The sequence below is a fragment of the Penicillium hordei genome, assembly GCF_028827395.1.
Source record: "Penicillium hordei strain IBT 12815 chromosome Unknown utg000001l_segment0_segment0, whole genome shotgun sequence".
Taxonomy (NCBI): domain Eukaryota; kingdom Fungi; phylum Ascomycota; class Eurotiomycetes; order Eurotiales; family Aspergillaceae; genus Penicillium; species Penicillium hordei.
In genome coordinates this window covers 2,894,913-2,920,264 of record NW_026623142.1, presented here as the reverse complement: position 1 = coordinate 2,920,264, position 25,352 = coordinate 2,894,913, and the positions used below count along the sequence as shown (strand labels likewise).

The window sequence follows — 25,352 nt, the reverse complement described above, 5'->3', positions numbered from 1 at the left end:
TGATGGCTGTTGAGTTATTTGTTTCAATATTCTTTTCAAATTTCTTATCCCAACTATGTATGTTGTCCTGTGGAGGATTGCCCTTAATATTAATATGAAAGGGGATACGAGAAACCGGCGACATCCGTGGGGAAACTGGGGGCCCCGCATTTTCGAGGATCCGGGACATTTTCTTTGTGTTAATTGGGTATTCCTTGTTTCAAATTTCCAATCTAGACCCTGATCTGCTGAGGAATTGAGGTGAGTGGAACGATCACCTTCCACCGGAGTCCTGGAATGGGACTTCCACCGGAACTTGAGGGACCAATCACAATACCCCTCTACTACCTCACTCTTTAACGAATCGTTCCAAAGCTACGCTGTATTCATCTACCATCTACCAAGGCAACGGACCATCCTTATTAACAAACCCACCAGCCTCCCCATCCCTCTCACCAAGTATAATCCCCAAAATCCCTCTCCCAGCCTCCAACGGATCCCCAGCGCTTCCATGCGCACTAACAGCAGTCTCATCCTCGCCCCTCAGATTCGACCTCACAAGACCAGGACAGAACGCAAAAATACGCACACCACGGCTCTGCAACCGCTTATGCATCTGAACAGTTATCATATTCAGCGCCGCCTTACTTGCGCGATACTCATCCCAAGGCACAGCATAAACTTCACTGCTGGGATCAGTTGCCAGTTTCATCGAGCCCAGACCACTGGAGACGTGGATCAGATAGGGGTTTTCTGATTTGAGGAGGAGGGGGATGAAGGCCTCTGAGACTAGTGTTGCGCCGATCACGTTCGTCGAGAAGATCTGGTTCAGTCTGGCGCGGCCGCTGCTGTTAGGTGCGGCGGAGCCGGCGTTGTTGAGTAGGATGTCGAGTCGATTGAATTGTTTGGATACGGTGTCGACTGCTTGGGCTATGGAGGTGTCGTCTTCCACGTCTAGCTGGAGGAGGGATAGAGTTCCCTTGAGGTCTTTGCTTTGGAGTTCGGAGAGGGCTTGTTGGCCCTTCTTCGGGTCACGGCAGGCTAAGATTATATGGTGGTTCGGGTGTGCGGCGAGAATTTGGGCGGTTGCGTAGCCGACTCCTGAATTCGCGCCTGAATAGAGTTAGTTTCTGGGACTGGGGTTGGCTTTCTAGTTATTGGCCTACCTGTAATGAGAATGACGGTTTGTTGAGACATGCTGTCGTAGTTGCGTTGCTTAATTAATCTGTGGGGAAGGTCTTGGTAAAGAGATCGCGGAAACCCAAATTGACTATTTCACTACGGGTATCATGCACTTCAAATATTAGACAGACCCGATGAGATCTGACTACAATTCGGATATAAGCCCTCTATCACCGTCGGGTGTGATCGGTGTTAAGCCGGAGACCGCGAAGTGCGAATCTCCCGCCAAATGTAGAGAGATATTTGTGTTGAGCTGAACTAGAATAACACCTACAGACATATTATCTGTACATCCTGTCTATCTCGATAAGGGTCCATACTGTCGGATCTTATCAGGAATCTTAGAACACATGAACTATTTATGTTTATGATGTCATGAATCACACTGTGCCACCTGAGATTGCCCAGGTGCGTCACGGTCTCGATCCACCACGGACCGACCAATCACTTCAAAGCATTGTATGTTTCAAAGTTACATTGCAGGCTAAGCTTTCTGAGACCTTGGATCCGAGTATTATCTTAAATGTCCGTCTAGACCGCTGCGGTATATTTGGGGTGTTTAGGCAGCAATTGCGAGAATGAGGTGTAGAAAACTTTCATAGGGCTTTGAATGACTGTGAATATCCAGTTTTCAAAATATCTCTTCCAATTTAAAACAAAAAAATGATGATTCAATACATCGCCAATAGAGGTATCACCGCTGTGCAATCCATACACAAAAAAGAGAGAGAAAAATCAAAAGAGGCAGTATGTGACGAAGACAGGGGTAATATAATGACAGCGAGAAGAAAAGTATAGATTTTACTTTTGCGGGACCCGACGAGTCTTTTGATGACAGGAAATGCAGATAGTTATACACACCCAGCCTACAGGAAGAGGCACTCTTTTGAGTAGACCACATCACTAAAGGAGTATAGACCACCTGCGAGCGGCCATGCCAGTGGCCGCTTGTTTGTCTCTCCTGGTAGCGGTAGTACACAAGAGAGATAAGGGGGAGGATTAAGAGTGTAAGGAAGAGGGAGGAAATAACAAGAGAGAACGATGTGATAAGTTTTCTTTTGATTTTGCCGGCAAACTCATGTCAAGGACGTGACCACGATCCTTGCAGAGGAGGCAGCGGACCCCCAGCTACCGACGGAGACCCAGAAGGCGGGCCAGCAACCGCCCGTCCGGCGGGTGCAATGGGTGTTGAAGAATATGGCGGACTTGCAGGCCAAGCAGGTTGGGACTGGACTGAGTCAATCATTCTTCCCTGGGGAGCGGGACCCGCCGAAGTAGGCTGTGTGCCTGAAGCTGATCGGGCAGCATCGGTGCCCGACCAAGACGTCGTGGTGCCCGGTTCTGACGCAGGCAGGAGGGTGGGTTGGGCGGAGCGTGGAGAAGAGGGTCTTGGGGGTAAGGCGCTCAGGGACATTGTCCGGCCGAGGTGGTCGCGGTAGAAGTCTCGCTCGGAGCGGTAGTGGTCTCGTTGCTGGACGAGGGAACGGAGCTCCTCGCTCTGGCGCCGGACGGTTTCTACGTTGCGCTGGATCTCGTCTTGCTGTGCGGTGAGCCGCTGCTCGAGTTGCATTTCGTTGCGCTTGCGATTGCGGAACCGTCGTGAGGCGTCGCTGTTCGCTTTGCGCTTTTCGGCTTGGCTGGAAGAGCCTGATCGCATGTCTAGTACGCATGGTATCATTCCCACTGGGAGGGGGCTACTCTGTGGTGTTCCGGCTCGTGTGGGGGCTTCGGGTTGGCGCCTAGGGCCTTTTGTTGCGGGGATGGGTCGGGTCAGAGGATCCATTGTCATATATGGCGCAGTGGGATAGGATGCGTTGCTTTGTGCGAGGGATACACTGGTCCCTGCAGGGGATGCATGGTGAAACGGACTGAAAGTTGAATGAGGCGTGCTAGGGCTCGTTTCTTGGGAGTTCGGGTTGGTGAGAGGCCCCGGCCCGGCACTAGTTCGCCGAGAGTGCAGAGTGGTTGTAGAATGCATCGAAGTCAGCGTAGGAGGCTGAGTGGCAGTGAGAGGTGCTATTGGGCGTAGACCCGCCTCTACGGGCAGAGGCGAGTTAGTGACGGGCAGACGTGGGCCCATCAACGGTTCGTGAGGAACTAGCGGTGAATGTGTGACGCTTGACTGACCCGAAGCCCTGCCACCCCCGCCAACGAACCGTGCCGAAGGCGATGCTGGATTCATCAAAGGGCGTGAATGAGACCTGGGAGATAATGGCTGCGACACCGATGCATATCCTGAGCGGATTGTAGGCGAGGTCCCTTGGGGATGAGGCGAGGAAGATGGACCCGGTAGGCTTAGTGGTTCACGGCTGAGTGCAGTCAGGTCAGCCGTCGCCTGTGGGTGATTCAAGATGGCATGAACACCAATGGGTCGAGATGACATGGATTCCAGCGGTGGCTCCACGGGTCCATATGGGTGCCATGACTGGGGTCGAGGTCGTTGAGGTGGCCGGCGGGCAGGATTCCGGTTGCTTGTAAAGGCACGGTCATTGTCACTCGAACGGTCATCTGCTTGAGCCACATCTCTGGACAATGAACCTGCACGTCGAGAATCCTGCGACATAGAAACCAAATCTCCCACGACGGAGCGGGAGTTATGGCATGACCGAAACCCCCCTCTCTCCTCGTCGCTGGGTTCTCGAGGAGTGTGAGAGAGGGAGGGTGAAGGCGATGGATACCTATCTGAGTAAAGTGACAGATTGGGTGAATGTGAGCCCGAATACGGTGCGTTCAACACACTGATCCCTAAGGCAGCCACGATGAATAAGATGAATAAGGATAAGGATGTATAGAACAAGAGACTCGATTCTCTCAATTGAGGATCGAGGAGAAGATAATCAATATAAGGAAGCTAAGGAAGCTAGGAAAGCTAGGAAAGCTAGGAAAGTTGCGGAAAAGATCCGAGGCCCTCAAAAAATTAGAGCTAAGAGGAAAAGAACAAAGTGACGAAAGTCAAGAAACAGAAATTGGAAAACGGGGCAAGCTTAAGAAGAGCGAACCGTTGAAATTTAGCAGCGGTGAGAGAATGATCCATCACCTGGTCTGGATGGCTCCAAGACAACTTAGTTGTCTCTCTGTCCGACCCAGTCTGGCGGATAGTTGGGCATCTCCTATGGAGACACCCTAGTCTAAGTCTAACCCCCGGAGTATTGGGCTTCTTTTTTTTCTTCTTTTTTTTTCTTTTTTTTTTCTTTTTTCTTTATTCTTTATTCTTTTATTCTTGTTTTTTACATTTTACATTTCGATTTTTACTGTTTTAGTTTTTATTTAGATATTAATTAGAATAGTTAAAATAGAAGAAAAGAAAAAAGAAAAGAAATAACAGAAATAGAAATAGAAATAGAAATAGAATATATGCAATATATCCAACATGTCCAATATGTCCAATGTGTCTGTACACTAATATCACCCCCTATTATAACCAAATAGGCACCAAATCCTATAGAGTCCCAAGTCCCATAACCGATAAAGTACCTAAGTACCCGGGGAAAGCGATCGTCATGCACAGCACGAATCATCGGGAGCTGCAAGTGTGCGCCGTCACCATGGACATGGACAGGGACGGGTGGAGACTGCCATTTCTTTTTATTTAGGGGGGAGGGTATTTTTTTCTTCTTCCGTTTTTGCCCTTTTTGCCGCTCTTTTTTTATATATATATTGTTTTTTGTTTCTTTTTCCCCCTCTCAAGCTCGGAAGGTTTGGGGCTTTGGGGGCGTGGAAGGTTAGTGGACGATAGGACGATAGTACGGAGACATGGGAATCCAGAAAGTTCCTGAGATGACGCAAATCTGAAGTAAAAGAAAAAAAAAAAAAAAAAAAAAAAAAAAAAGGTAAAAAAAAGGTAAAAAAATGAAAGAATACCGAACTCCATTTCCTATCGGATCTATACCCCTACTCGGGTATAGTAAGTGAGGCAATCCCCAATGGTTGCCTTGTAAGCGTCTGGTGTCAATTTCCGAGAGTTGGGGGAAACTAGAAACTAGACTCCATATTAGTATAAAAAGGGAATAGAGTGAAATACAAAAAGAGAAAGGGCAGAAAGGAAGAAAGGAAGTCTGAATTGTCCAAAGTTTATTGGGAATGTTGTGCATCACCAAATCTTCCCCGTGTCCCGGCAAAAGGGGCCGTTGCCGTTGACCGTTAGGGGTAATTGGGACCGCTTCCCAGCTAAGAAATAGTCCGTGGGGGGGAGGGTCTTTGACTTTTAGCACCCTTTTAGCCCTTGTACCATATAGAACTTGATATATTTGATGCCATTGAACAGGGTAACGCAAGAGAAGACATCCGAAGAATCAACTTAAAGAATCCTTTCACCCATTTTGTGTGACTTGGATGCCCACGGCGCTGAAAATGATGTCATTCAAAATATTAATAAAAAAAAATAATAAAAAAATAAATGAAGATAAAAAAAAAGGTAAATAAACATAGTAACCAGGTGACAACGTTCTCTATCAATTTGATGCCCCATGATCGGATCAAGCGGAAAGGGATCCGGTCATTCCCTTCTTAGGACGTGAGCTTGAGAAAGCCGTGTGGATAGCTTTGTTTCTGTTCAAGCTCCGAGGTCACGGGATAAAGAATCCGCCTTAAATAAGCAGCGAAGATCGGTTTAGTGTCCAGTCCAGAGACCCTGCCCTAAAATGGATTGAAATGGGAAAATAAATTGGCGATTTCATAAGATAGGCGAGCTCTGGCGCAGCTGAAGCGCCTCTTCTTGGCAAGGATTTGGTTGATCTTCGAAGGCATACCGGAAGTGTTCCATGATCTCCGCGGATTCGGATCTAGGTACTCCATACTCCGTATGTGGATAAGTACGGAGGCGCTTGTCAATTTACGATAGATCTTTATGTGTTGTCATGCAGTTCCCGAGGTCGCGTCCGAAAGAGTTTCAAGAGCTGTCAGTCTTTTGTGCTGCAGTAACCCGCTATTGTCTATTTTTTTTCTTTTTCTTTTTCTTTTTTGAACGAATCATTGGACATAATAAAAAGACAATTGCGGTCTGATAGATCCAGTGAATTTGACTGGTTGAGTCGAACAGGGCTAAAAATTTGGAAAATTTGGAAGCATCCATCTTTCTCTTTTTTTCTCTTACTCCTTACTCCGTATGGAGTAGGGCTGTTCTCTCTGTCAACTTGTGGCGTACAATCTCAAACCACCGTTCCCAGACCATTTTCTTCCTACCTAGGTATCCTCGCGGGTCGGATGCGTGTCATCAGACTATTTGAATGGTGCAGAAACGGAGAAGTTAAAAAAGATCTCCGACAGAATGGATTCATCGATAACTGGATACTTTTTTCTTTTTCAATTTCAATTTGCAGGTGTCTTGAACTTCCAAGTGGATACTGTCCCCCCTTTTTCATGATCTGCTTCGGCCTTGTTCACCGCATAGATCGTCCATTATCTCGTGTCCGCTGCAACCGCATTTTCCCTGGGAAAAAAAAGCAAAAGAATACCTTTGTCTAATCGAGATTACGGGGATACCTCCCGTTTGACAGGTACAGTAGATCTTCCCACTTCAAATCAATCCAATCAACCCAAGTATAGTCCTCGGAAAAGCAGTTCAAAACTATAAAATCACATTGAAAATACAAAGTACAACCTATCACTCCGTGCCTGCGCCATGCAGGGCGGATCCGCCCAAAAAAAAAAAAGGCAGTGCTGGTGCCCACGCGTTACCCAGCCGAGTTTGAAATCGGACGAAAATCAGGTAATCGAATCAAATCCTACATTTACAATAACCTGTATAGAGTATATTGTCGACATGATGTGAGATCGAAATGCGGAAGCTGATTCGATCAATAAACCTAGCTTTTTTTTCTTTTTTTTTTTTGGTCCCTTGCGTGGGCTGCAGTGGAAGGCTACCCTAAACCCAGGTTTCCGGACAATGACAGCGCGGATCGACATACTCACCCGTTTGTTGATCATCGGTCCACACTCAGCTTTCAGCTACATATCCCGCTTTGTCGACTACGTCTTTGGGTACTCCGTACTTTTTTTTTGTGCGGGACGAGTATTAACCATCACCGCCTTTTGGTCCTAATTCTTTGGCGGAAATGCAAAGTACTAGTTGATGCACCATTGATCCTTCTGCTGCTCGACGGTGAATGTACATGTACGTTGCAGTGCATGCGGCCAAAGTACGTAGAATAAGAATAGACCAAGAACCAAACTAAGCATGGTACTCCGTCCTAGTAGTATGTATGTGCTATGTATGTATGTATGTACTTCGTACCATAATACTATGTATCCATGTCCGATGCACACGATCACACAAATCCCATCAGACCCTACTGAAACCGAAACTCATTCTTAGGCACGCCGCGGAGTCCAACGTCAACCCTGAAAACCCGGCCACCATATCTAACCGAGTGCGGGAGTTGATCATCATCCCGATCATCCTTGGCAGTAGTAATAAACAGCTCGGTGCCAACAAAAGCTGGACAGGTCACGTTGCGCGTCGGGAGATCGATCTGACCGATAATCTTCCCGGACGGGGATATGCGCAGTACCTTTCCGCCACCGTAGACAGCGCTCCAGATGCAGCCCTCAACATCAATAGCGAAGCCATCGGGCTCTAGTGCATTGCCGATATCGAAGTGCACCCGGCGATTGCTGATTGCGCCGCTGGATGCATCGAAGTCGAAGGCAAAGATCTTGCCTGTCGGCGAATCAGTCAGGTACATCACGTCGTTGGTCAGGTTCCATCCAATCCCGTTAGGGATCGTCACCGGTGCCAGCATGTGGTGCACACTCTGGTCTGGATCCAGTCTGAATAAAACGCCTTCTGCTTCTGGCTTCTTGATTTTTGGGTCGTTCATTGCCCCGGCCCAGAATCGGCCGTGACTGTCGATTGCGCCATCATTGAAACGCATCCTACATTTCGTAACAATTGAGGGTTTGATGTTAGTTGGTGTTTCATAGGTAATAATTGTTTTTTGTCTTTTGTTTTGTTTTGTTTTGTTTTTTTGTTTTGTCCTTTTCGGGGCTTATGCTTACCTCTCTGCTTTTGCCCCCTCTCCCCATAGCTTCTGAGTATCATGAATATAGGAGAGTTTCCCGGTATTCTGGTCCAGCCGGGCAAAACCAAATTTGGCCCCAACAATTAGCTGATTGGACTCTGCAACATTAGCGGTCACGCTAGAAGTCCACGTGGTATTTCAGCAAAATGCAATTTAAAGGATTTCCGGGAAATTGGGAAACCCACCCAACAGAGGCATCGGTCTCAACGACCTTCAATGAGTCAGGACCCTTTGCCAGATCGAGTCGATATAGTTTGTGGTCCCAGATATCCACGAAACGGAACTCATTGTTGGCCACATCGTGAAAGGGGCCTTCGAGTAATGTTCCGGGAATGTCAAGGTACGGCTGATTGAGTATTGAGTTAGCCCTCTGTGATTAGTGTATATTTGTTTTTGTTTTTTTTTTATCTTTTCCTGTGCTGTGACAGGATCGGGAAAATATCCGTCACGTCTGACCGACACGAAAACCAGAGATAAAAAAGGAAACAAAAGAACCAAGTGAATTAGGAATTGACGAATAGAATTGATTACTGACCTCATTGACCGTCCACCTCTGAATTTCAGGCATGCCGATCGGTGATAGAGTGGACACCGCTATTTGGGAATTGAGAAGAGGGGGAGGTTAGGCATAAAATGGGTTTATTGTTCAAAGTTCAAATCCAAGCCGATTACGGAACCTGCCAAGACAAAATTGTTGGAGTCACTGGTGTTCCGTATATTGTCCACAGATATATATTTGAATCTAAGTATTGGAAGAGAGAATTACAGAGAAGATAAAGGATGAGACGCGGGATATGCCAAGCCACCCCCACGAGGGCTCACTATCCCACTTTGGCACTTTGGCTGGGGTAGACCTTTTGCTACAGCATATGTAATCGTGTAATCTCATAGATATCGTCCTTTTTCTTTTCCGGTTGCAAATTATACAAGAAATACATGGATTCCAGGTCCATTCGGCAATTGAAATGTGAAAAATAAAAATAAAAAAAAATCTCCAATGCTACTATTGAATCTCCTGCAGGAATCTCGTCTCTGCAATGCGAATCATCACACAATCTCTGAAATCCCCATGAACTATGGAGTCCCCTGCCTGCGTAAACTTTCCATTCCGCATCAATTCGTGCAGCTAGCCGCCAATCTATATAACAGAGTTCTTATTCTCGAAAACCGATTTCAATTACATTAGTACTCCATAACAAAGAAAATATTTCCCTCGCAAAGTACCGTTAGGTCACCGTCCAGACCAGGGCCAGGTGGCTTTTCACATGACCGACTCTGCATGCAGATGCAAGAGATTCCTGGGTGTGTGTGTGCTGGTGGGCGCTAAGACACAGCACCCGAATCCTGGACTTACTCTTGACTACCAATCCTGGAGTTCGAAGAGTAATCCGAACCTTTTTTTTTTTTTCTCTTTCCTGCCTGACTAGAAAATTGGGCCCCAATACCGAGTTTGAGGGGGGAAGAAAATACACTGCATTGCAATTATGATTGTCATGCATGTCTGCGAGAATGTGCCTGCAGCCAACTTGTATCACCTTGATTAAGGGCGTGATGGATCATGCAAAGGATAGATGGTGTGGGAATTGGATTGTGCTGAAATTCACCCCTTCCTAATATGAACTCGATAATCAGGTGAAGGAAGAGAAAGTTATAAAACTAGTGTGTAATAGAAATAATGTGCAAAGTGCCTGAAACTACGAGCATTCATGGATGTTTTGCCGTGCACGCCTTATAACTACCGTGGCCAATTAGCTTTAACGGCACAATTCAATCCTCAAATGCACCCTGCCCCATATGGTCCAAGTAAGGCTTGCATGCAGGTAAGGCCTGCAATCATCGTAGCTGCGGGGAGAAAAAGTTGGGCATCAATTGTGTTCGTGGCTAGTTATCTGACGCGAACATACGGTGATGGACATCGAATCGAGCCCGTGAGAGTTGGGATTTTCCTTTTTCCCCCCTTTTTTTCTTTATATTGCGTACAGGGCGATCATTGACCGTCATGTCACTGCATGGTGCAGGGCCTGATCTACGTAAGTGATTTCAAGTAACTTTGCCTACGCTATGCACCCATTGGAGGGTTTTGAGGTTCTTGCCTTTTTTCCTTTTTCCCTTTTTTGCGGTCGTGGATGTGGGGGTCTGAAGAGCGAGACCGAGAAGTGGACGCAATGCTATTTGAGACTGAGATTGTCCAATTGAGATGATCTTTGGTGGCTGGGATCTATAGGTGAAAGCGAGGTAGACAAGTGCAATATAGGAACAAGAGCAGATATATACACCATGTTTGCAGAGTTTTGCAGAGATGATGTGAACAGGAAAGGTTTGGTCATTATACATAACAGGTCAATTTAGTTACAAAAGAGACCATCCATTTTTATAAATGTAAACAGCTTACAACTTGGTGCCCATGTTGACGTGGACGGCCTTGACCTGCGAGTACGCGTCCAAGCCAGCTTCGCCCAGCTCGCGACCGATACCGCTCTGCTTGACACCACCGAATGGCACGCGGAAGTCACTGTCATTGCTGCTGTTGATCCAGACCATACCGGCCTCGATATCGGAGGCAACGCGGTGGGCGCGCTCAATGTCACGAGTGAAGACTGCGGCGCCGAGGCCGTATGTGGTGTCGTTAGCACGGGTGACGGCCTCGTCCTCAGTAGTGAAACTGGCGATGGCAACGAAGGGTCCGAACACCTCCTCGCGGTAGATGCGCATCGAGTCCTTGACATTGGTGAAGATAGTGGGCTCGATGAAGAAACCACGGCCATCACCGACGTTCTTGTGCGGCACGCCGCCGGAAACGAGCGTCGCGCCCTCGGACTTACCGGCCTCAATATATTCAAGCACGCGCTCGTACTGAGCCTTGGTGACCTGAGGGCCCTGGAAGGTGTCGTCGGAGAAAGGGTCGCCGACCTTGCTGGTGGTGCGGACAACCTCCTTAAAGAGCTCAACGAACTTTTCATATACAGAGTCGTGCACAAGGATTCGGGATGTCGCGGTGCAGACCTGACCTTGGTTGTACATGATACCAATGTGTGCCCACTTGGCAGCCTGCTCGAGGTCGGCATCCTCGAAGACAACCAGTGGCGACTTGCCGCCAGTCTCAAGGGTGACGTTCTTCAGGGTGCCTGCGGCCATCTTCATGATCTCGCGGCCGGTAGGAGTGGAACCGGTGAAGGCGACCTTGTCAACGCCAGGGTGGCGGACCAACGCACCACCAGCAACACGGCCATGGCCGTTCACAACGTTAACGACACCCGGGGGGAACCCGGCCTCCTTGATAAGTCCGGCCAAGTACAGAATGCTAAGCGGGGTTTGCTCGGCGGGCTTGAGGACGATAGTGTTACCGCACGCAAGTGCAGGGCCCAGCTTCCATGCTGCCATCGCTAGGGGGAAGTTCCAAGGAATAATTTGGCCAACAACACCGATTGGCTGACGGAGGGTGTAGGCGAATTTGGCCGGGGTGGTACTAATGGTCTGACCGAACACCTTGTCGGCCCAGCCGGCATAGTAGCGGAGAGCGTTGGTGACCTCACCGATATCATCATTCAAAGAGACCTGATACGGCTTGCCTAAAGGAAATATCAGTTTCCATGTTTTATGCTCAACTATCTCCCAGGTTACTGACCATTATCCCACGTTTCAATGGCGGCTAGGGTCTCCTTGTGCTGCTCAATCAAATCGGCCAACTTGAGCAGCAGGACACCACGATCAGTGGCCGGCAGTAGCTTCCAGGAGGGGTCCTTGAGAGCCTTGCGAGCGGCCTTGACGGCGATATCAATATCCTCTTCACCGGCAGCATACACTGACGTAATCTCAGTTTCATTGCTGAAGGTCCAGTCAGTTCCAACTCCCAGACAATTAGGAGGGTCTCACAAGACAGTTCAGAGGTACATACGCAGGGTTCACGGTGGCAAACTTCTCGCCAGACTTGGCGGCCACGAACTCATTGTTGATGAAGAGACCGATGGGCTGGGTGTAGCTGCGCCCATTGGGGGCAGTCAGTTGCACGGAGATGGCGGACATCACGAAAGGGGAACTGTGAAATGGGCGACGCAGGCCAATGGAGCTAGTAAGAGTTGATGAAACTTTGTGAAAACAGCGCAGGTGAATGCGGAACATGGGGAGGGAGAGAGAGCAATAATATAGGAGGGGAAACTTTCCATAGCTGGAAAGTTTGTAAGTTGAGCTCCCCGCTCGATAAGCCGATAAAGATGCTCCACACTCCGGATCGACTTGCTCTTCCGAGTCAAGATCGATTTCTTCTCAACTTGTTTGTTTAGTTTGCATTCTTTTACTTCTCTGGTTGGCTGTGCAGTGTCGGGGTCCGGATTTGACGTGATCGGTGTATTGGATATTCCCCTGCCCGGGGCCTTCACTTCTGCTTATCAATACTCCGAGGTCAAATTTATTTTCTCAAATTTATTCTCTGCCATGCATGAACGCCTAAAGTACTCAAAGGACTGCAGGGCTGCAGGGACATACATAGCGTCAAACACATCGAATATGCACTTCGGTGCCACTAGCATCCGGATATCCAAGCCGTGTTCCGTGGCTCCTTGCATATCGCATGCATCAAACCCACAGGATCCGATGGGTGTCTCCAAGGTCCAGACTAATTCTGACACAGCTCGTCCTGGCAGTGCAGGCAACGGTCGCATATATTGGAACAGACAGGGCGGACAACTTGGCGCACATGTATGAGGGCAGTCCGGTAGAGCGATGTGACACCATCCCGGAAGTGTTACTTATCAAGGGATTTATAGCGTCGTGTCGAAACCATGGTAGTGGAACGTCGGCTATAGTGGGCTGTTCAAGCTAGAAAGCGATGTGATTGGCCCATATGGCAATGACATGGTTGCAGCTGCAAATGCATCCAAGAGAATCGAACCGTTCCGGTGAGTCTATACCTTCCACATATTTCTAGAGGACTCATCGAGTCAAGTAAAAGATGCTTCAATTCGCTTGTGTAGATAACCCATGTTCAACCGGCAACGCCATCGATAGAAATACTTGGGAGAATTATATGGAATAAAATACTCTGTGCATCGCTTGCATGTAGCGGGTTGCTTTCTCGTGCCTATTCCTCCTGCTGCTCGCTGGACTCCCCCTTCTCGCTGGACTCTTCCTTCTCGCTGGACTCTTCCTTCTCGCTGGACTCTTCCTTCTCGCTGGACTCTTCCTTCTCGCTAGACTCTTCCTTCTCGCTAGACTCTTCCTTCTCGCTAGACTCTTCCTTCTCGCTAGAATCCTTCTTCTCGCTAGACTCCTTGGTGAACTCCTCTTGCGGTTCCTCGCCTGCGAGCTCCAGTATGTATTTCCATTGTGCCGGAGTCACAGAAGACACGCTAAGCCGGGATTGCTTAATCATTTGAAGATTCTCAAGCGGCTTTCCGGTCTGGCCGTGAGACTTTAGATCCTGGAGGGTGACTTGCTTCTCAAGTTTGCGGCGATATTCAACGTGGACGACAACCCATTTTGGATCATCTCGCTTGGACTTCGGGTCGTAGTAGGGGTGCTCTGGATCGAAAGCGGACTCTGTTATGAGATGTGGATTAGCAATATGATCAGGCAGTTTAGTTTTGAGCGACGCATGACGAACCATCAGTGGAATGCTCCTGGACAATCTCCATCACTCCCACAACCCCAGGGACTTTGCAGTTTGAGTGGTAAAAGAATGCAAAATCTCCCTTCTTCATATCGCGCATGAGGTTTTTGGCTAGTTCATTGTGAGTATAAGTCTCATGGTCAAAGCTTCTATGATTTTCGACAGGACAACATACCAACATGGTTACGCACACCTGTTCAATTGTTAGCAATCGGATACTGTACGCAGTATTCAAGATACATTGGACATACCATCCCAAGGCTCTGGTGCATCTGCAGCAGCCAGGTCATCAATAGAGAACTTCACGTCCTTGCCCTTCTCTAGGCGAGATTCAGGCTCGGCCTTCATCAACCAGAACGAGCGGCCAGTTTCAGGGATGATGTCGACCACAGGTGCGATCTTCGGCTCAGTAATTTTGGCTTCTCCATTTGGCAGAGGGTTCTTGCGGGGTCTTCCACGGCCATCCTTCTTCTTAATTTTCGGGGTGACAGGCTTCACATCGCCTGATAACACGGTACAAGAGTCAGTATATACCACCCACAACATGTCAATATATTCCCCATACCTAAGTCCTTGCGGGGACGCCCACGGCCTCTCTTGGGGCCTGATGGGGTTACAACCGCAGGTTCTGACTCGGAAACAATCTTCCGTGGGCGACCACGACCACGCTTAGGGGCGTCAGAAGCAGGCTTGGGAGTCGAGGTCTCGGGATATTTGCGTGGACGGCCACGGCCTCTCTTTGCACCTGTCTGGGGTGTAGCATCAACCTGTTCCAATGATGTCAGCCCTGTGTCAACAATTGAAGTGGAGAAGCCACGGGACGCGACGATCAGCCCCTGCATAGTGCACTTACCACCGAGGCAGATGGTGCAGAAGCTGGGGTTGCATCTACGGAATTTCGAAGCCGTTTGGAAGGCGTCGCGACAGACTCATTTGCGCTCACAGCGCGTTCAGACTTGCGCTTGGGTGGCATGACTGTTCAATTGTTGTGCACAGGTTAAGTGACAGTGAAAGGCGGCAAAAATATGTAGAAAAGGAGTAAAAGGCAGAAAAGATAGGGAGAATAAATGGAAACTGTACAATCAATGTGGTTGTGCTCCCTGGAACTGTTGAAGTTATCAAATCAAGCTGAGCAGGAGCTTCCTGGATTGTTTGGCAGCTTGACGCGGATGTGGATCTGGGGTCGCACGTGATGGGGTCGATCATGATCGGCACTACAACCAGCTCCCCAGGTAAATAACATTGGGAGTTATTATTAGGACATTACTATCCACTTAAGATCCTTTCACTTGCTCCCAGCAGTAATGTTTATCAATATCTAAGGCATAATTATATACCCAGGTATTTCCACTAGAGTTACAAACCCCTTAGCACTGTCTGTTTTGTGCGGCTTCCAAAGCTGAACCTCCTGGTCAACCTGGAATGTTCTCACTTTGACAAAATCAATGTGAAAATAAGGAGACTGATCTTGTTCTGAGAAAGATATGTAGATGTTGTAAATTATGTCAAATTCTTCAAAAGGAGAATGTGCTGTGTATATTATGATTGCGAAGGGGATATTAATCTGGAGTAGGTGACTCACTGCGAGTATTCTCCCTCGAAGTAGTCTCAATCTCACTGATAGCAGCTAGAAGTCCAGATCTATTTTTATTTAACAGAGTCAATCAAACGTCTTAGATCATACTAAGAGATATAATATAAGTGGATAAAATATAGAGATTTATTGGCCAGGGTTAACTCGAAATGTCTCAGTAATCAAAATAGTGTTAATTAAGCTCATCATAGGTCCATTCGCATACATGAGGTTGCACCGGCTAGTTACCCAGCGGCTGAGTCCGTCGCTTTGAGTCAAGTCTTTTCCAACGAAGGTACTCCTTGGAATAATGTACAGTGTCGTAGCCTTAATGTAGCCTTTACTAATTTTATACTGCTAAGGTAACATTCCGCTTGGAGGCAGCTGTACAGAATACGGACGTACTTTCAGATGATGTGTGTAGTACATGCAATTAGCCCCACTACATATGTATGTGGGTCAAATTCTCATTGAATTCGCATTATCTAGAGTGTTGGAATATGTATTTCGGAGAATCTGCCTAGAGGGAGCAGACAGATCTGCATACTAGGCCAATCCTGACTTGATGTACAAGGTATAGTTACTTCATAGTGAGTTTGGATGTCAGTTTATAGACTATTTGTCATCTAAAGGTGATATTGCACCATCACTTTGGGGTTTCATTGGTGCTGATCAGAGAGTGTCATGTCGGCCGAATGAGCTTGAAAGTGACTCGTTATGAAGGTCCCCAAATGTACATATGTAGCTTTGACACTACAATCAATACTACCGATTTGATAAATTTTAATACAATAGCACTTAGAAACTTTGTGTAGGTCTCCTGTCAAGAATCACTCCTTGATAGGTAGCTTGCAGATATCATTGCGTCGTTCCTGATTGTTAACCTTTTCTATCTATATTTCGAGACTATGTAGGAGACAGCCACGTATATATTTATGGATACGCCCCTTTCTGTGTCTTTTCCGAACAATAAGAACGGATCTATTACAATGCGACTAGAAAAGGTAACAGGCTAAGCTGTATCCTAGCTGAAGGAGCAGAAGAAATACAAACATCCAATGCTGCTGGTAGAGCCGCTCATGGTAAAGTATGGCAAAGTCGTCTTGTAAGAATTGCGTGATTTATCATTTCCCGCTCAAGTATATAGTTCGCATTTTGTGTTTTAGGTCACTGGCTAGCAGGGAAAATCGCTAGACACAGCTAAGATACCAGAGTACCATATACTATGCATATGTAACTTTTGGGCAAAACTCACCACCCACCACCCACCAACTACAATATAGAGTATAGAGCCATTTATAGGCATATTAATATAAAAACAACACAGGTACAGGATCGTAGTTCATTCTAACATAAGGTTGAGGGGTAAAATTGAGGGGTAAAAGAAACCTAAGGAACCCGAAGTGCTCATCCACAGTTGATATTGCATCACACACGCTAAACAGCCCACGTTATGTGTTGCTGTATATTCACCAATCATGGACGTTCTGCCGGGCGGAAACAATGATCACGCCATCAATAATTCATTCTAGGTGGGGCATTCCTGCCGGATGAGGTTAAGTGGGGTCAAATCCATGGATGATGAGATGTATCTATGCGAAAGCCGGAGGGGGTTCCACGGTTCCAATCATCATCTTATAACCTTGAATCCCGCCGACTTGTTCTTCTTTCCCTCTCTCCTTTTTATCTACAATATACCTTTCTACCTACCTACCTAATCACAATGGCTGACCGCGCTGCTCCGTAAGCTCATCAGGTCTCTTTTTGAGGTATCTACACAATGCTAACTGTCTGTTAGCCTCCGTCTGGGCTCTACCGCCCCCAACTTCAAGGCTCTGACCACGCAGGGCGAGATCGACTTCCACGAGTGGATTGGCGACAAGTGGGCTATTCTGTTCTCACACCCTGCGGATTTCACACCTGTGTCAGTTGTGTCCAGCCCCATTTTAACTCCGCGAAGCGTTTTGCTGACACTCAATAGCTGTACCACTGAGCTCGGCGCCTTCTCCAAGCTTGAGCCCGAGTTCACCCAGCGTGGCGTCAAGTTGATTGGACTGGTGAGTCTCTAAGATGGATAACTCAAGCATTAGCTAACTCGCCCGTCTTTCCAGAGTGCCAACGCACTTGATTCCCACGAGGAGTGGATCAAGGACATCAACGAAGTCGCCTCGACCCAAGTCAAGTTCCCAATCATCGCAGATGCTGAGCGCAAAGTCGCCTTCCTCTACGACATGATCGATGCTCAAGATCTTGAAAATGTGGACAGCAAGGGCATCGCCTTCACCATCCGCTCCGTGTTCATCATCGACCCTGCCAAGAAGATCCGCCTGATCATGGCCTACCCTGCCTCTACTGGACGTAACACAGCAGAGGTTCTCCGGGTTGTTGACTCTCTCCAGACAGCTGATAAGAGGGGTGTAACCACCCCGATCAATTGGCTGGTATGATCCCCCTGTCCTCTGCAACCCAAGCCTTGAAACTATGCGAAGTATCTTACTAACTCGATCAAAGGCCGGAGACGACGTTATTGTGCCACCAACAGTTAGCACCGAGGATGCCAAGAAGAAGTTCGGCGAGATCCGTGAAGTGAAGCCGTAAGTTCCATGTCCAACTGCCAATTCAAAACAGAGGATACTGACATGTTATAGTTACCTTCGTTTCATCACCCTTAAGGACGAGTAAACGGGGTCTTATGATGTGATGCTAGAAAGATAAAACGGGTTCTACAATACTTGGGACACAATTTCCTCCCGAAATTAATGAAACCTACTCACGCCATACTTTTACTTATGCGCTTTTGTAGGAACTTATTGAGAGGTCGTGTGACCTCTACCTGTTTGCTCCCAGATCATCCTGTCGTAGTTCCTCAGATAGTCCCTTTCCTCTTTCTATTACATTGAGATGTTTGCGGACTGTCTATCCCAGTAGTTCTAGACCTGTATCTCAGAACTTCCTTGAAATGGCACTATGCAATAGAGCGTGCGTAGTATATGATATGACATTGCATGGTCACACGTTTGGGCGATTTGTAATAATTCGTTTGAGCCAATATGTAAAATAAGGTACCAATTGAATCAAATCAACCGAAATCCAGTCAATTCATGAGGTTCCTAGACACATAGTTCTTATCGAAATCAATATATTACCTTAGGGGCAACGACGTCGACAGAGGGAGCAGAAGCAGAAGAGGCAGAGAGAAAATAAAATATGGGATCGTACAAGCGAACTAATCGGGAAGATTACATATCTCTTATTACTATTCTAGAGAGACTGGGTCTATAAACCGGAGAACCTCTGCTGTGTTACGGCCAGTGGAGGAGAGGTAGGCCATAACCAGGCGGATCTTCTTGGCAGGGTCGATGATGAACACGGAGCGGATGGTGAAGGCAATGTCCTTGCTGTTCATATTCGAAAGGTCGTGGAAGACTTGCGGCTTCTCTGTGATGTATCATTCATATAGTTAAGTAGATCCGGGTACGGCCAATGGTGTTGGTGATGTTGAGGTCAAAGGATTCATCGCGAAGCAAACCAAGAACAGCAAGTCAGAGTAAAAGTCACAGTCAAGATATTAATGGCCAAGCAGAACAAGTGGAGAAAACAAAGTTGACGTGAGCATACCACATCAACCCGGAGGTGAGGGGACCTAGGCTCTGAGAGTATGTAAACGGCTACCCTACAAAGCTCCCCGGAGCACATAGTATATACGCTACTCTCACGTGGGCGCTTAGAGCGAGCGAATGACTGGCCGCTGAGGCGACGAACAAAACTGCCTTTAATTATTGATATCGTCGAGGGCTTGTGCAGTCACGGGAAAAGTCTGACTAGATCTCATCATCAGAATCATCAGGAACGAGCTCCGAAACCTGCTAAACTGGCCTGGCCACCCACCCAGTTCTGCAGTGATCAGGTTGGGCGGCTTCCAATTGAACCTACCCCGCATCGCTCGTCAGCCTCAGTTTTGCTCAACAAACCGCATCATCACATGGGCTGGCTCGTGTTGTACTCGGAATGGCGACAGAGGAACCGATAGATTTTGCACATGCCGCCATAGCCCAAGTCGCTAAAATTGCATCTTTGCTGGGTGTTGAGCACAAGCGTCCAGTATGTGGCCGTCTTGGGGCTGAATTGTATCTAGTTGCCAACTACATAGACACGGCCAGCCTGGACCAAGAGAAACGACTGCGATTTCGAATATCCAAGCTATTGCGAGATGTGGAAGCTATATGCTGCGTGAGTAAAACAGAAAGTTATACCTTACATGCATAAGAATTGACGGGTTGGATCTAGTGGCCACACCAAGTACCAAAGAATGGCTACCCACTCCTTGAAGCGATAGGAGAGTCATTGCCAGGCGTGGTATCTTACGAAAGGGCTCGGGCTAGAATCCGACGAGGACTTGGACAGCTTACGACACGTTCTCGCGATGCCGAGGAGGTCATTGCCCATATCTAAAGATTCACCAAGCGCAGCCGCAAGACTTCTATACAAAATTCGAGTGATGACACCACGTCCACAAAAAGAATCACTCAACCAGAGCGTTCAAGGCATGCCAACGAGTTGGTTCATTGGGCCCTTCGCGAGCAAATGTGCTGCACCTGCCAGAGCAATGATATGATGGGAAAAATGCAGAGAGAACATCTGGTGTGCCTCTTGCTACAGCCACCCACTCAACAAGCAAGCAGCAACAGCTTGGTGCAATTCGACATGCTCTTCTCGTCTACGCCATTCTGGAACAAGTCACAGCTGAGCCACTGGCAAGATAGTTCGTCACTGTCTAGAGCCTGACACCTTCAATCAGGCACCTTACATCAAAGAATCATCCACCCGCGAATGGAAGGAGGCCCTCAAGCAACGGAGAAACATTTTGTACGACAAAGTTGTGTTTCCGCTTGAGGATCTGCTACAGGGCACGAAGTGGATGGATGATTTTACCAAAATCGCGCCGCTGAATATGCCTTCCAAAATCACGGCAATTCAGGAACCTACTATAGTACCGGAGAGTCCAAAGGAACGCAAAGTGCTAAAGCCCAAGAAAAAACGCACTAAAAGTGAGAAATGTGCTAGCGACTGGCTCTTACGCCTGAAAAGTTTCAATAGAGAGCTATCAATGCTGATCTAGTATCTCGACTACTAAATATTGAAGGGGATAGAAGACTAGCTCCTCATTCAACGATGTCTAACCCGGAGAACTACACTGTAGGTTGGATTTGCGCCATCACCGCTGAATATGTTGCGGCCCGAGAGTTCCTCGACGAAAGCCATTTCGTCCCCGTATATCGGTCTCCCCAGGACACAAACGACTATACCTTGGGTCGAATTGGGAACCATAACGTGGTTATATCGACTCGACCAAGGGGTATCAGCGTCCAGATCCGGCAAGTGATCGGCTATATCGAAGTCACATTTCCCATTTGATGGATAGTGAATCATCTTGTGCTGTATTATGTGGCGATGATCCATCTGGCCTGGTTTCGCGGTCTCCACGCACGGAATACGATGACAATCCAGCAATTCATTACGGCCTAATCGCCTCGGCTAATCAGATTGTGAAGGACGCTTCAATGCGAGATGAGGCTGCGCAAAAGGATATTCTGTGTATTGAAATGAACGCAGCTGGGATGATGGATCACTTTCCCTGCCTTGTGATCCGAGGCATTTGTGACTATGCAGACTCGCATAAGAACAGGGACTGGCAGGGGTATGCTGCAATGACTTCCGCAGCGTTTACCAAAGACATTTTGCGTCAAATTGCCCCACAGCTGGTAGTCCAGGAGGCAAAGAGCATCGATATATTGAAAGAGGGAGGCCACCATGTACTTAGCCCATCTGGGTTTAGTTCTGGCGAATATGGTTCAATTCAATGAATGTATAATGCGTGTTTATGATCGTTGCGCTGCACTAGATGATTCTTGAAAGATCTTGAAAGACCTGCCAGCAAATATTCACCGAGATCGACATAGATGACAGCGGAAGGCTTCCTTTAGTCTCATAATTATTACCTCCGCTCATGAAACGCTCGTGAAACCCCCCCTTGGTATGCCCCAACTCCTGGTTATTTTGGTCACGTATCTACTCCGTCTATATGTGGTCTCTCACTAGACCCTTCAGAATGGCAGACGAAAACTCGTCCTGCACCAAACACAGACCGGTCTGCTGGACTTTCCACAGGTGGTAGAACAAGATAGCGAAAGGACTCCCCAGGAACAGCTGCAAATACCTAATCAAGTGAATGAACTGATAACCTGCATATTCGGACCAGCGAGAATGAATCCCGGGCTGTTTGGGCAGTTCCCAACCATCTGCTTCTCAACATCTTATAGGAGTCTCGTTTAAAGCATATTGTTTACATATACTTCTTGGTTGCTTTTTAGACGTTCGATCTTATCGTTCACGAGTCGAATAAGTTGTGGTAGTTCTATGTTGTTGACTAGGTTAGCACCGAAGATACTAGGAAGAGGTTCGGGGTGAAGTGCATTTCTATATAAGTCCAAGGATTTTCCCATTCAAATCGAAGATATAAAATTCCAACCTGATATCTTGAAGGTTCTGGGGTGGAGGGGCATGTGAAGAAAAGCGGTAAACACTTTTTGTGCCATTTCCAAACTTGACGGCTGATACTTCGGCCAGAACTGTACGCTCATCCATACGATCGGCAGTAGTCTGCATTGTCTAGTTTTTCATTCATCTCCCCATTGTGAAGCCTGCCGCCAAAGTTGCGGCGTCGCGGGGAACCACCCCCTTTTTCCGACCCCCCCCCCACAACCCACCATTTCGAGCCGTACCAGACACACAATCCGCCCCGGGAATATTCTCCGAGAATACCGCACTCGAGCGAAAAACGCCTCATCGCATGCGAGTGATATTGGGTGAACTGAAACAGGGGCTCAACGGCTACCCACACGATTGTCTCCGTTGAAAGCGGACCGGAAATTCGCCCACCATGATGTCGCGAAGTCAGTCGAGCCTGGGGTATATGGACTCAGGGCGAGAGGATTCTGCGCCGGGAGCCTCACCGTCCCTGAACCAGCAGTCTACCTCTGGGCCTATAAATCTATCTGGTCTGGTATGCAACGTGCGGCGAACGACCGGCAAGGAACCCCGTCCTCTCGTCGGTGCCACTACAACCATACTGGGCGATAAGCTATACGTGTTCGGAGGCCGGATCCTCTCGCGCAGCCGCCCTCAACTCACCTCCGACCTTTACGAACTGGATTTGATTCGGCGACATTGGACGAAGGTCGAGCCCGCTGGAGATGTTCCACCGCCGCGGTATTTCCACAGTGTGTGTGCTTTGGGGGATAACAAGTTGGTCTGTTATGGAGGCATGTCACCCGCACCAACTGCGCCAAAGGACCTCGAGAACCCCGCGGAACCGCAATCACAGTCGCAATCGGAAGTCGTGGTTATGTCGGATATTCACATTTTCGATGTACCATCGAGGGCATGGACGCGTGTTGCTGCTCATGAATCTCCTCAGGGGCGCTATGCACACTGCGCTACGATCCTACCGTCGAGCGCTTGCTTCACATCTGCCAGTGCACCACTATCTGCCATTCACAATAATCCCGAATCCTCCAGTCATCAAGGTACACTCGGCGTGGATATTGACGGCTTCGGAGGTGCGGAGATGGTGGTGGTCGGAGGCCAGGATAGTTCCAATCATTACATCGAACAAATTAGTGTCTTCAACCTGCGGAGCCTCAAGTGGACCAACACTAGCCCCCTGGGAAGGAGCTGCGGCGCTTATCGCAGTGTCGTAGCTCCTCTGGTGGGAATGGATGTGTCCGAAATTGGATCCTCAGCCCCAGACCGTGATCAGCATGAGCCGATTCAAGATAGCACTGAATCGCCAGGTTGCCCCATGCTGATATACTCCAACTACAATTTCCTCGATGTCAAGCTGGAGCTGCAGGTGCGCCTGCCGGACGGACGCCTTGTCGAACGACCTATGCAGAGCCAAGCCTCACCTCCGGGACTGCGTTTCCCAAACGGTGGCATTATTAATGGCCATTTTGTTGTTAGTGGTACCTACCTGACTTCATCAAAGCAAGAATATGCGCTGTGGGCTCTTGACCTAAAAACATTGACTTGGGGCCGTATTGATGCCGGAGGATCGGTATTTGGACAGGGTAGTTGGAACCGAGGAGTGCTTTGGCCTCGGCGTAATTCTTTTGTGATTCTTGGACACAGGAAGCGAAGCCTTGTCGATGATTACAACCACCGACGAATCAACTTTTCGCACGTTTGCCTGGTCGAACTGGAGGCATTTGGACTCTACAACAATTCTTGCCGCACTTCTCCAACCTCAGGATACAAGTCTTACAGCTCCTCTTCCGTTCCAGCATCATTGCAGAAGAAACTAGTACAGTTGACATCAGGTGGGCGGCCATTGTCTGCCGCATCCGATGAGCTAGGCAAACTCGCACAATCTTTGCCAGAGATGGCCGACATGGAGTTGCAGGCTGTCGGGGGAGAACGTATCTCCGTCAACTCCCGCGTCTTAACTCGGCGCTGGGGTCCTTACTTTATCCAACTCCTCCGCGAGTCGTCGGACGGAGGTATTGCAGATATCGCAACTCTTCGTCCGGCCCAGATACACCCAAGCCGCAACTCGAGTATTACCATCACTCCCTCGATAGGCTCCGACGCAACGACTCTTATCAATCAGTCTGTACCTTCGAAGTCTCTGCTTGAGAATCTCGAAGTTCCATCTGCCCACAGCCTCGCTCCAACCTCCCGACCGCGTGTGCTCTACCTCCCCCATACCATTTTGACTCTTCAAGTGCTGGTTCAATACCTCTACACCTCAGCCCTTCCATCCGCAGGCACCTCGCTTTGCACACCACAAATTCTCTGCTCGCTTTTACAGCTTGCACGTCCGTACCAGATCGACGGACTACTAGAAGCCACCGTCGAAAGACTCCATCAAGTTCTCGATGGGCGCAACGCCGCAGCCGTATTCAACGCAGCTGCCATGGCCGCCGGTGGTGGTCGTGGTACTGGATTCAATGGCGGACCAGGAGGCACGCTCGAAGCTCTGAATGGAGCTTATATCGGCCACAACGGCAGTGCGCCCACAGTTGGCGAGAACAGCAACTCCCAACACGGTGCACTCACATCAGATTCGTCCGACACAGAGCACGGTGCTACCTCCGCATCAGCAGCGAGCAGCAGGGGCAATCTCGCCAACTTCGCTCGAGGGATTCCATCTCTCCGCATCGACACCAGTGTCTCCCAGAATTCCCGCCAGCGCAGAGCCCGCCGCGACCGCGAAGATTCCATTAGTAATCCAAGCACAGCAACATCCGCGTCCAGCGCTAGTTTCAGCCAGTCCGACTCCGAATGGGTCAGCGGCGATGAAAGCCGCTCACAGTCCCGGTCTACCCATCACCGCCGTGACACAGACGAGTTGCGTCGTCCCCAACGTGAGCTTTGGACTGGTGATCTAAGTAGCGTTATCGGTCTCCAGAAGCGCGGTTTGCGTGGTCTCATGGAGGGCCGTCGCATGCGTGAGCGTAGTTCGAAGCCCGCTAGCACTGGCAGTAACTCGATATCCGTGCCGCAGTCGGCTGGCTCAGGCGATCAACACATTCCCCAAGGTGTTGCCAGTTGATCGTTGCCTGTAGTTCAATACTATGACAGCTATATGATCTCTTTCCCTCCGCCTTACCCTTGTCCCACTTCGGTTTTTAGATGATCTCTTCCAGGTACCTTCTTTGGATTTTACATGCTTTTTTCCTTCTTGCTTTTTACCCCAGCAGGCTGGCAATGTGAGGAGGATTTAGAACAAAACTTCCAAACTTGGGAACGACGCATCTGGATGTTGTACCTTTCTTCTGTTCATGTTATTTGGGCTGGGTAGGTTGCTCTCGCCTACCCATAGCCATGGATATATACTGAGACTTCCGGCGTTGGAGTCTACAATCAATGCAATGAAATGCATTAAAACCGGATTTGTGATTTTCTTCCCTTAAGATACTGCTACTGCTTTAAA

The 25,352-nt window shown here is 48.4% G+C and overlaps 10 protein-coding genes across 10 annotated transcripts; 3 read left to right on the top strand and 7 right to left on the bottom strand.

The window, feature by feature from the left end:
* Window positions 1–376: 376 nt before the first annotated feature.
* N7537_001098 (uncharacterized protein) lies at window positions 377–1,176 on the bottom strand (the record flags this gene model as incomplete). Its single annotated transcript, XM_056892156.1, has 2 exons — window positions 377–1,092; window positions 1,146–1,176. 2 exons carry the CDS (start codon window positions 1,174–1,176, stop codon window positions 377–379), a joined length of 747 nt encoding a protein of 248 aa, XP_056757151.1.
* A 1,066-nt stretch (window positions 1,177–2,242) lies between these two features.
* Window positions 2,243–3,724, bottom strand: N7537_001097 (uncharacterized protein; the record flags this gene model as incomplete). The annotated part of the gene is made up of 1 exon (XM_056892155.1): window positions 2,243–3,724. The coding sequence occupies one exon, from the start codon at window positions 3,722–3,724 to the stop codon at window positions 2,243–2,245; it is 1,482 nt and encodes a 493-aa protein (XP_056757150.1).
* A 3,724-nt stretch (window positions 3,725–7,448) lies between these two features.
* Window positions 7,449–8,795, bottom strand: N7537_001096 (SMP-30/gluconolactonase/LRE family protein; the record flags this gene model as incomplete). Its single annotated transcript, XM_056892154.1, has 4 exons — window positions 8,716–8,795; window positions 8,366–8,526; window positions 8,158–8,298; window positions 7,449–8,034 (listed from the first exon to the last, which is right to left on the bottom strand). Exons 1-4 carry the CDS (start codon window positions 8,746–8,748, stop codon window positions 7,449–7,451), a joined length of 921 nt encoding a protein of 306 aa, XP_056757149.1. The 5' UTR covers window positions 8,749–8,795.
* Window positions 8,796–10,568: 1,773 nt separating this feature from the next.
* Window positions 10,569–12,299, bottom strand: N7537_001095 (aldehyde dehydrogenase family protein; the record flags this gene model as incomplete). Its single annotated transcript, XM_056892153.1, has 3 exons — window positions 10,569–11,749; window positions 11,806–12,005; window positions 12,076–12,299. The coding sequence occupies 3 exons, from the start codon at window positions 12,297–12,299 to the stop codon at window positions 10,569–10,571; spliced, it is 1,605 nt and encodes a 534-aa protein (XP_056757148.1).
* A 958-nt stretch (window positions 12,300–13,257) lies between these two features.
* Window positions 13,258–14,758, bottom strand: N7537_001094 (EVE domain-containing protein; the record flags this gene model as incomplete). Its single annotated transcript, XM_056892152.1, has 6 exons — window positions 13,258–13,715; window positions 13,780–13,896; window positions 13,961–13,978; window positions 14,037–14,288; window positions 14,351–14,552; window positions 14,639–14,758. 6 exons carry the CDS (start codon window positions 14,756–14,758, stop codon window positions 13,258–13,260), a joined length of 1,167 nt encoding a protein of 388 aa, XP_056757147.1.
* Window positions 14,759–17,081: 2,323 nt separating this feature from the next.
* Window positions 17,082–18,040, top strand: N7537_001093 (peroxiredoxin; the record flags this gene model as incomplete). The annotated part of the gene is made up of 6 exons (XM_056892151.1): window positions 17,082–17,101; window positions 17,157–17,282; window positions 17,340–17,415; window positions 17,470–17,799; window positions 17,870–17,952; window positions 18,007–18,040. The coding sequence occupies 6 exons, from the start codon at window positions 17,082–17,084 to the stop codon at window positions 18,038–18,040; spliced, it is 669 nt and encodes a 222-aa protein (XP_056757146.1).
* Window positions 18,041–18,614: 574 nt separating this feature from the next.
* N7537_001092 (uncharacterized protein) lies at window positions 18,615–19,298 on the bottom strand (the record flags this gene model as incomplete). The annotated part of the gene is made up of 2 exons (XM_056892150.1): window positions 18,615–18,796; window positions 19,247–19,298. 2 exons carry the CDS (start codon window positions 19,296–19,298, stop codon window positions 18,615–18,617), a joined length of 234 nt encoding a protein of 77 aa, XP_056757145.1.
* Window positions 19,299–19,981: 683 nt separating this feature from the next.
* N7537_001091 (uncharacterized protein) lies at window positions 19,982–20,477 on the top strand (the record flags this gene model as incomplete). Its single annotated transcript, XM_056892149.1, is given in 2 exon segments — window positions 19,982–20,120; window positions 20,137–20,477. 2 exon segments carry the CDS (start codon window positions 19,982–19,984, stop codon window positions 20,475–20,477), a joined length of 480 nt encoding a protein of 159 aa, XP_056757144.1.
* A 1,358-nt stretch (window positions 20,478–21,835) lies between these two features.
* On the bottom strand, window positions 21,836–22,024 carry N7537_001090 (uncharacterized protein; the record flags this gene model as incomplete). The annotated part of the gene is made up of 1 exon (XM_056892148.1): window positions 21,836–22,024. The coding sequence occupies one exon, from the start codon at window positions 22,022–22,024 to the stop codon at window positions 21,836–21,838; it is 189 nt and encodes a 62-aa protein (XP_056757143.1).
* Window positions 22,025–22,298: 274 nt separating this feature from the next.
* N7537_001089 (putative regulatory protein Ral2) lies at window positions 22,299–24,971 on the top strand (the record flags this gene model as incomplete). The annotated part of the gene is made up of 1 exon (XM_056892147.1): window positions 22,299–24,971. The coding sequence occupies one exon, from the start codon at window positions 22,299–22,301 to the stop codon at window positions 24,969–24,971; it is 2,673 nt and encodes an 890-aa protein (XP_056757142.1).
* Window positions 24,972–25,352: the final 381 nt, after the last annotated feature.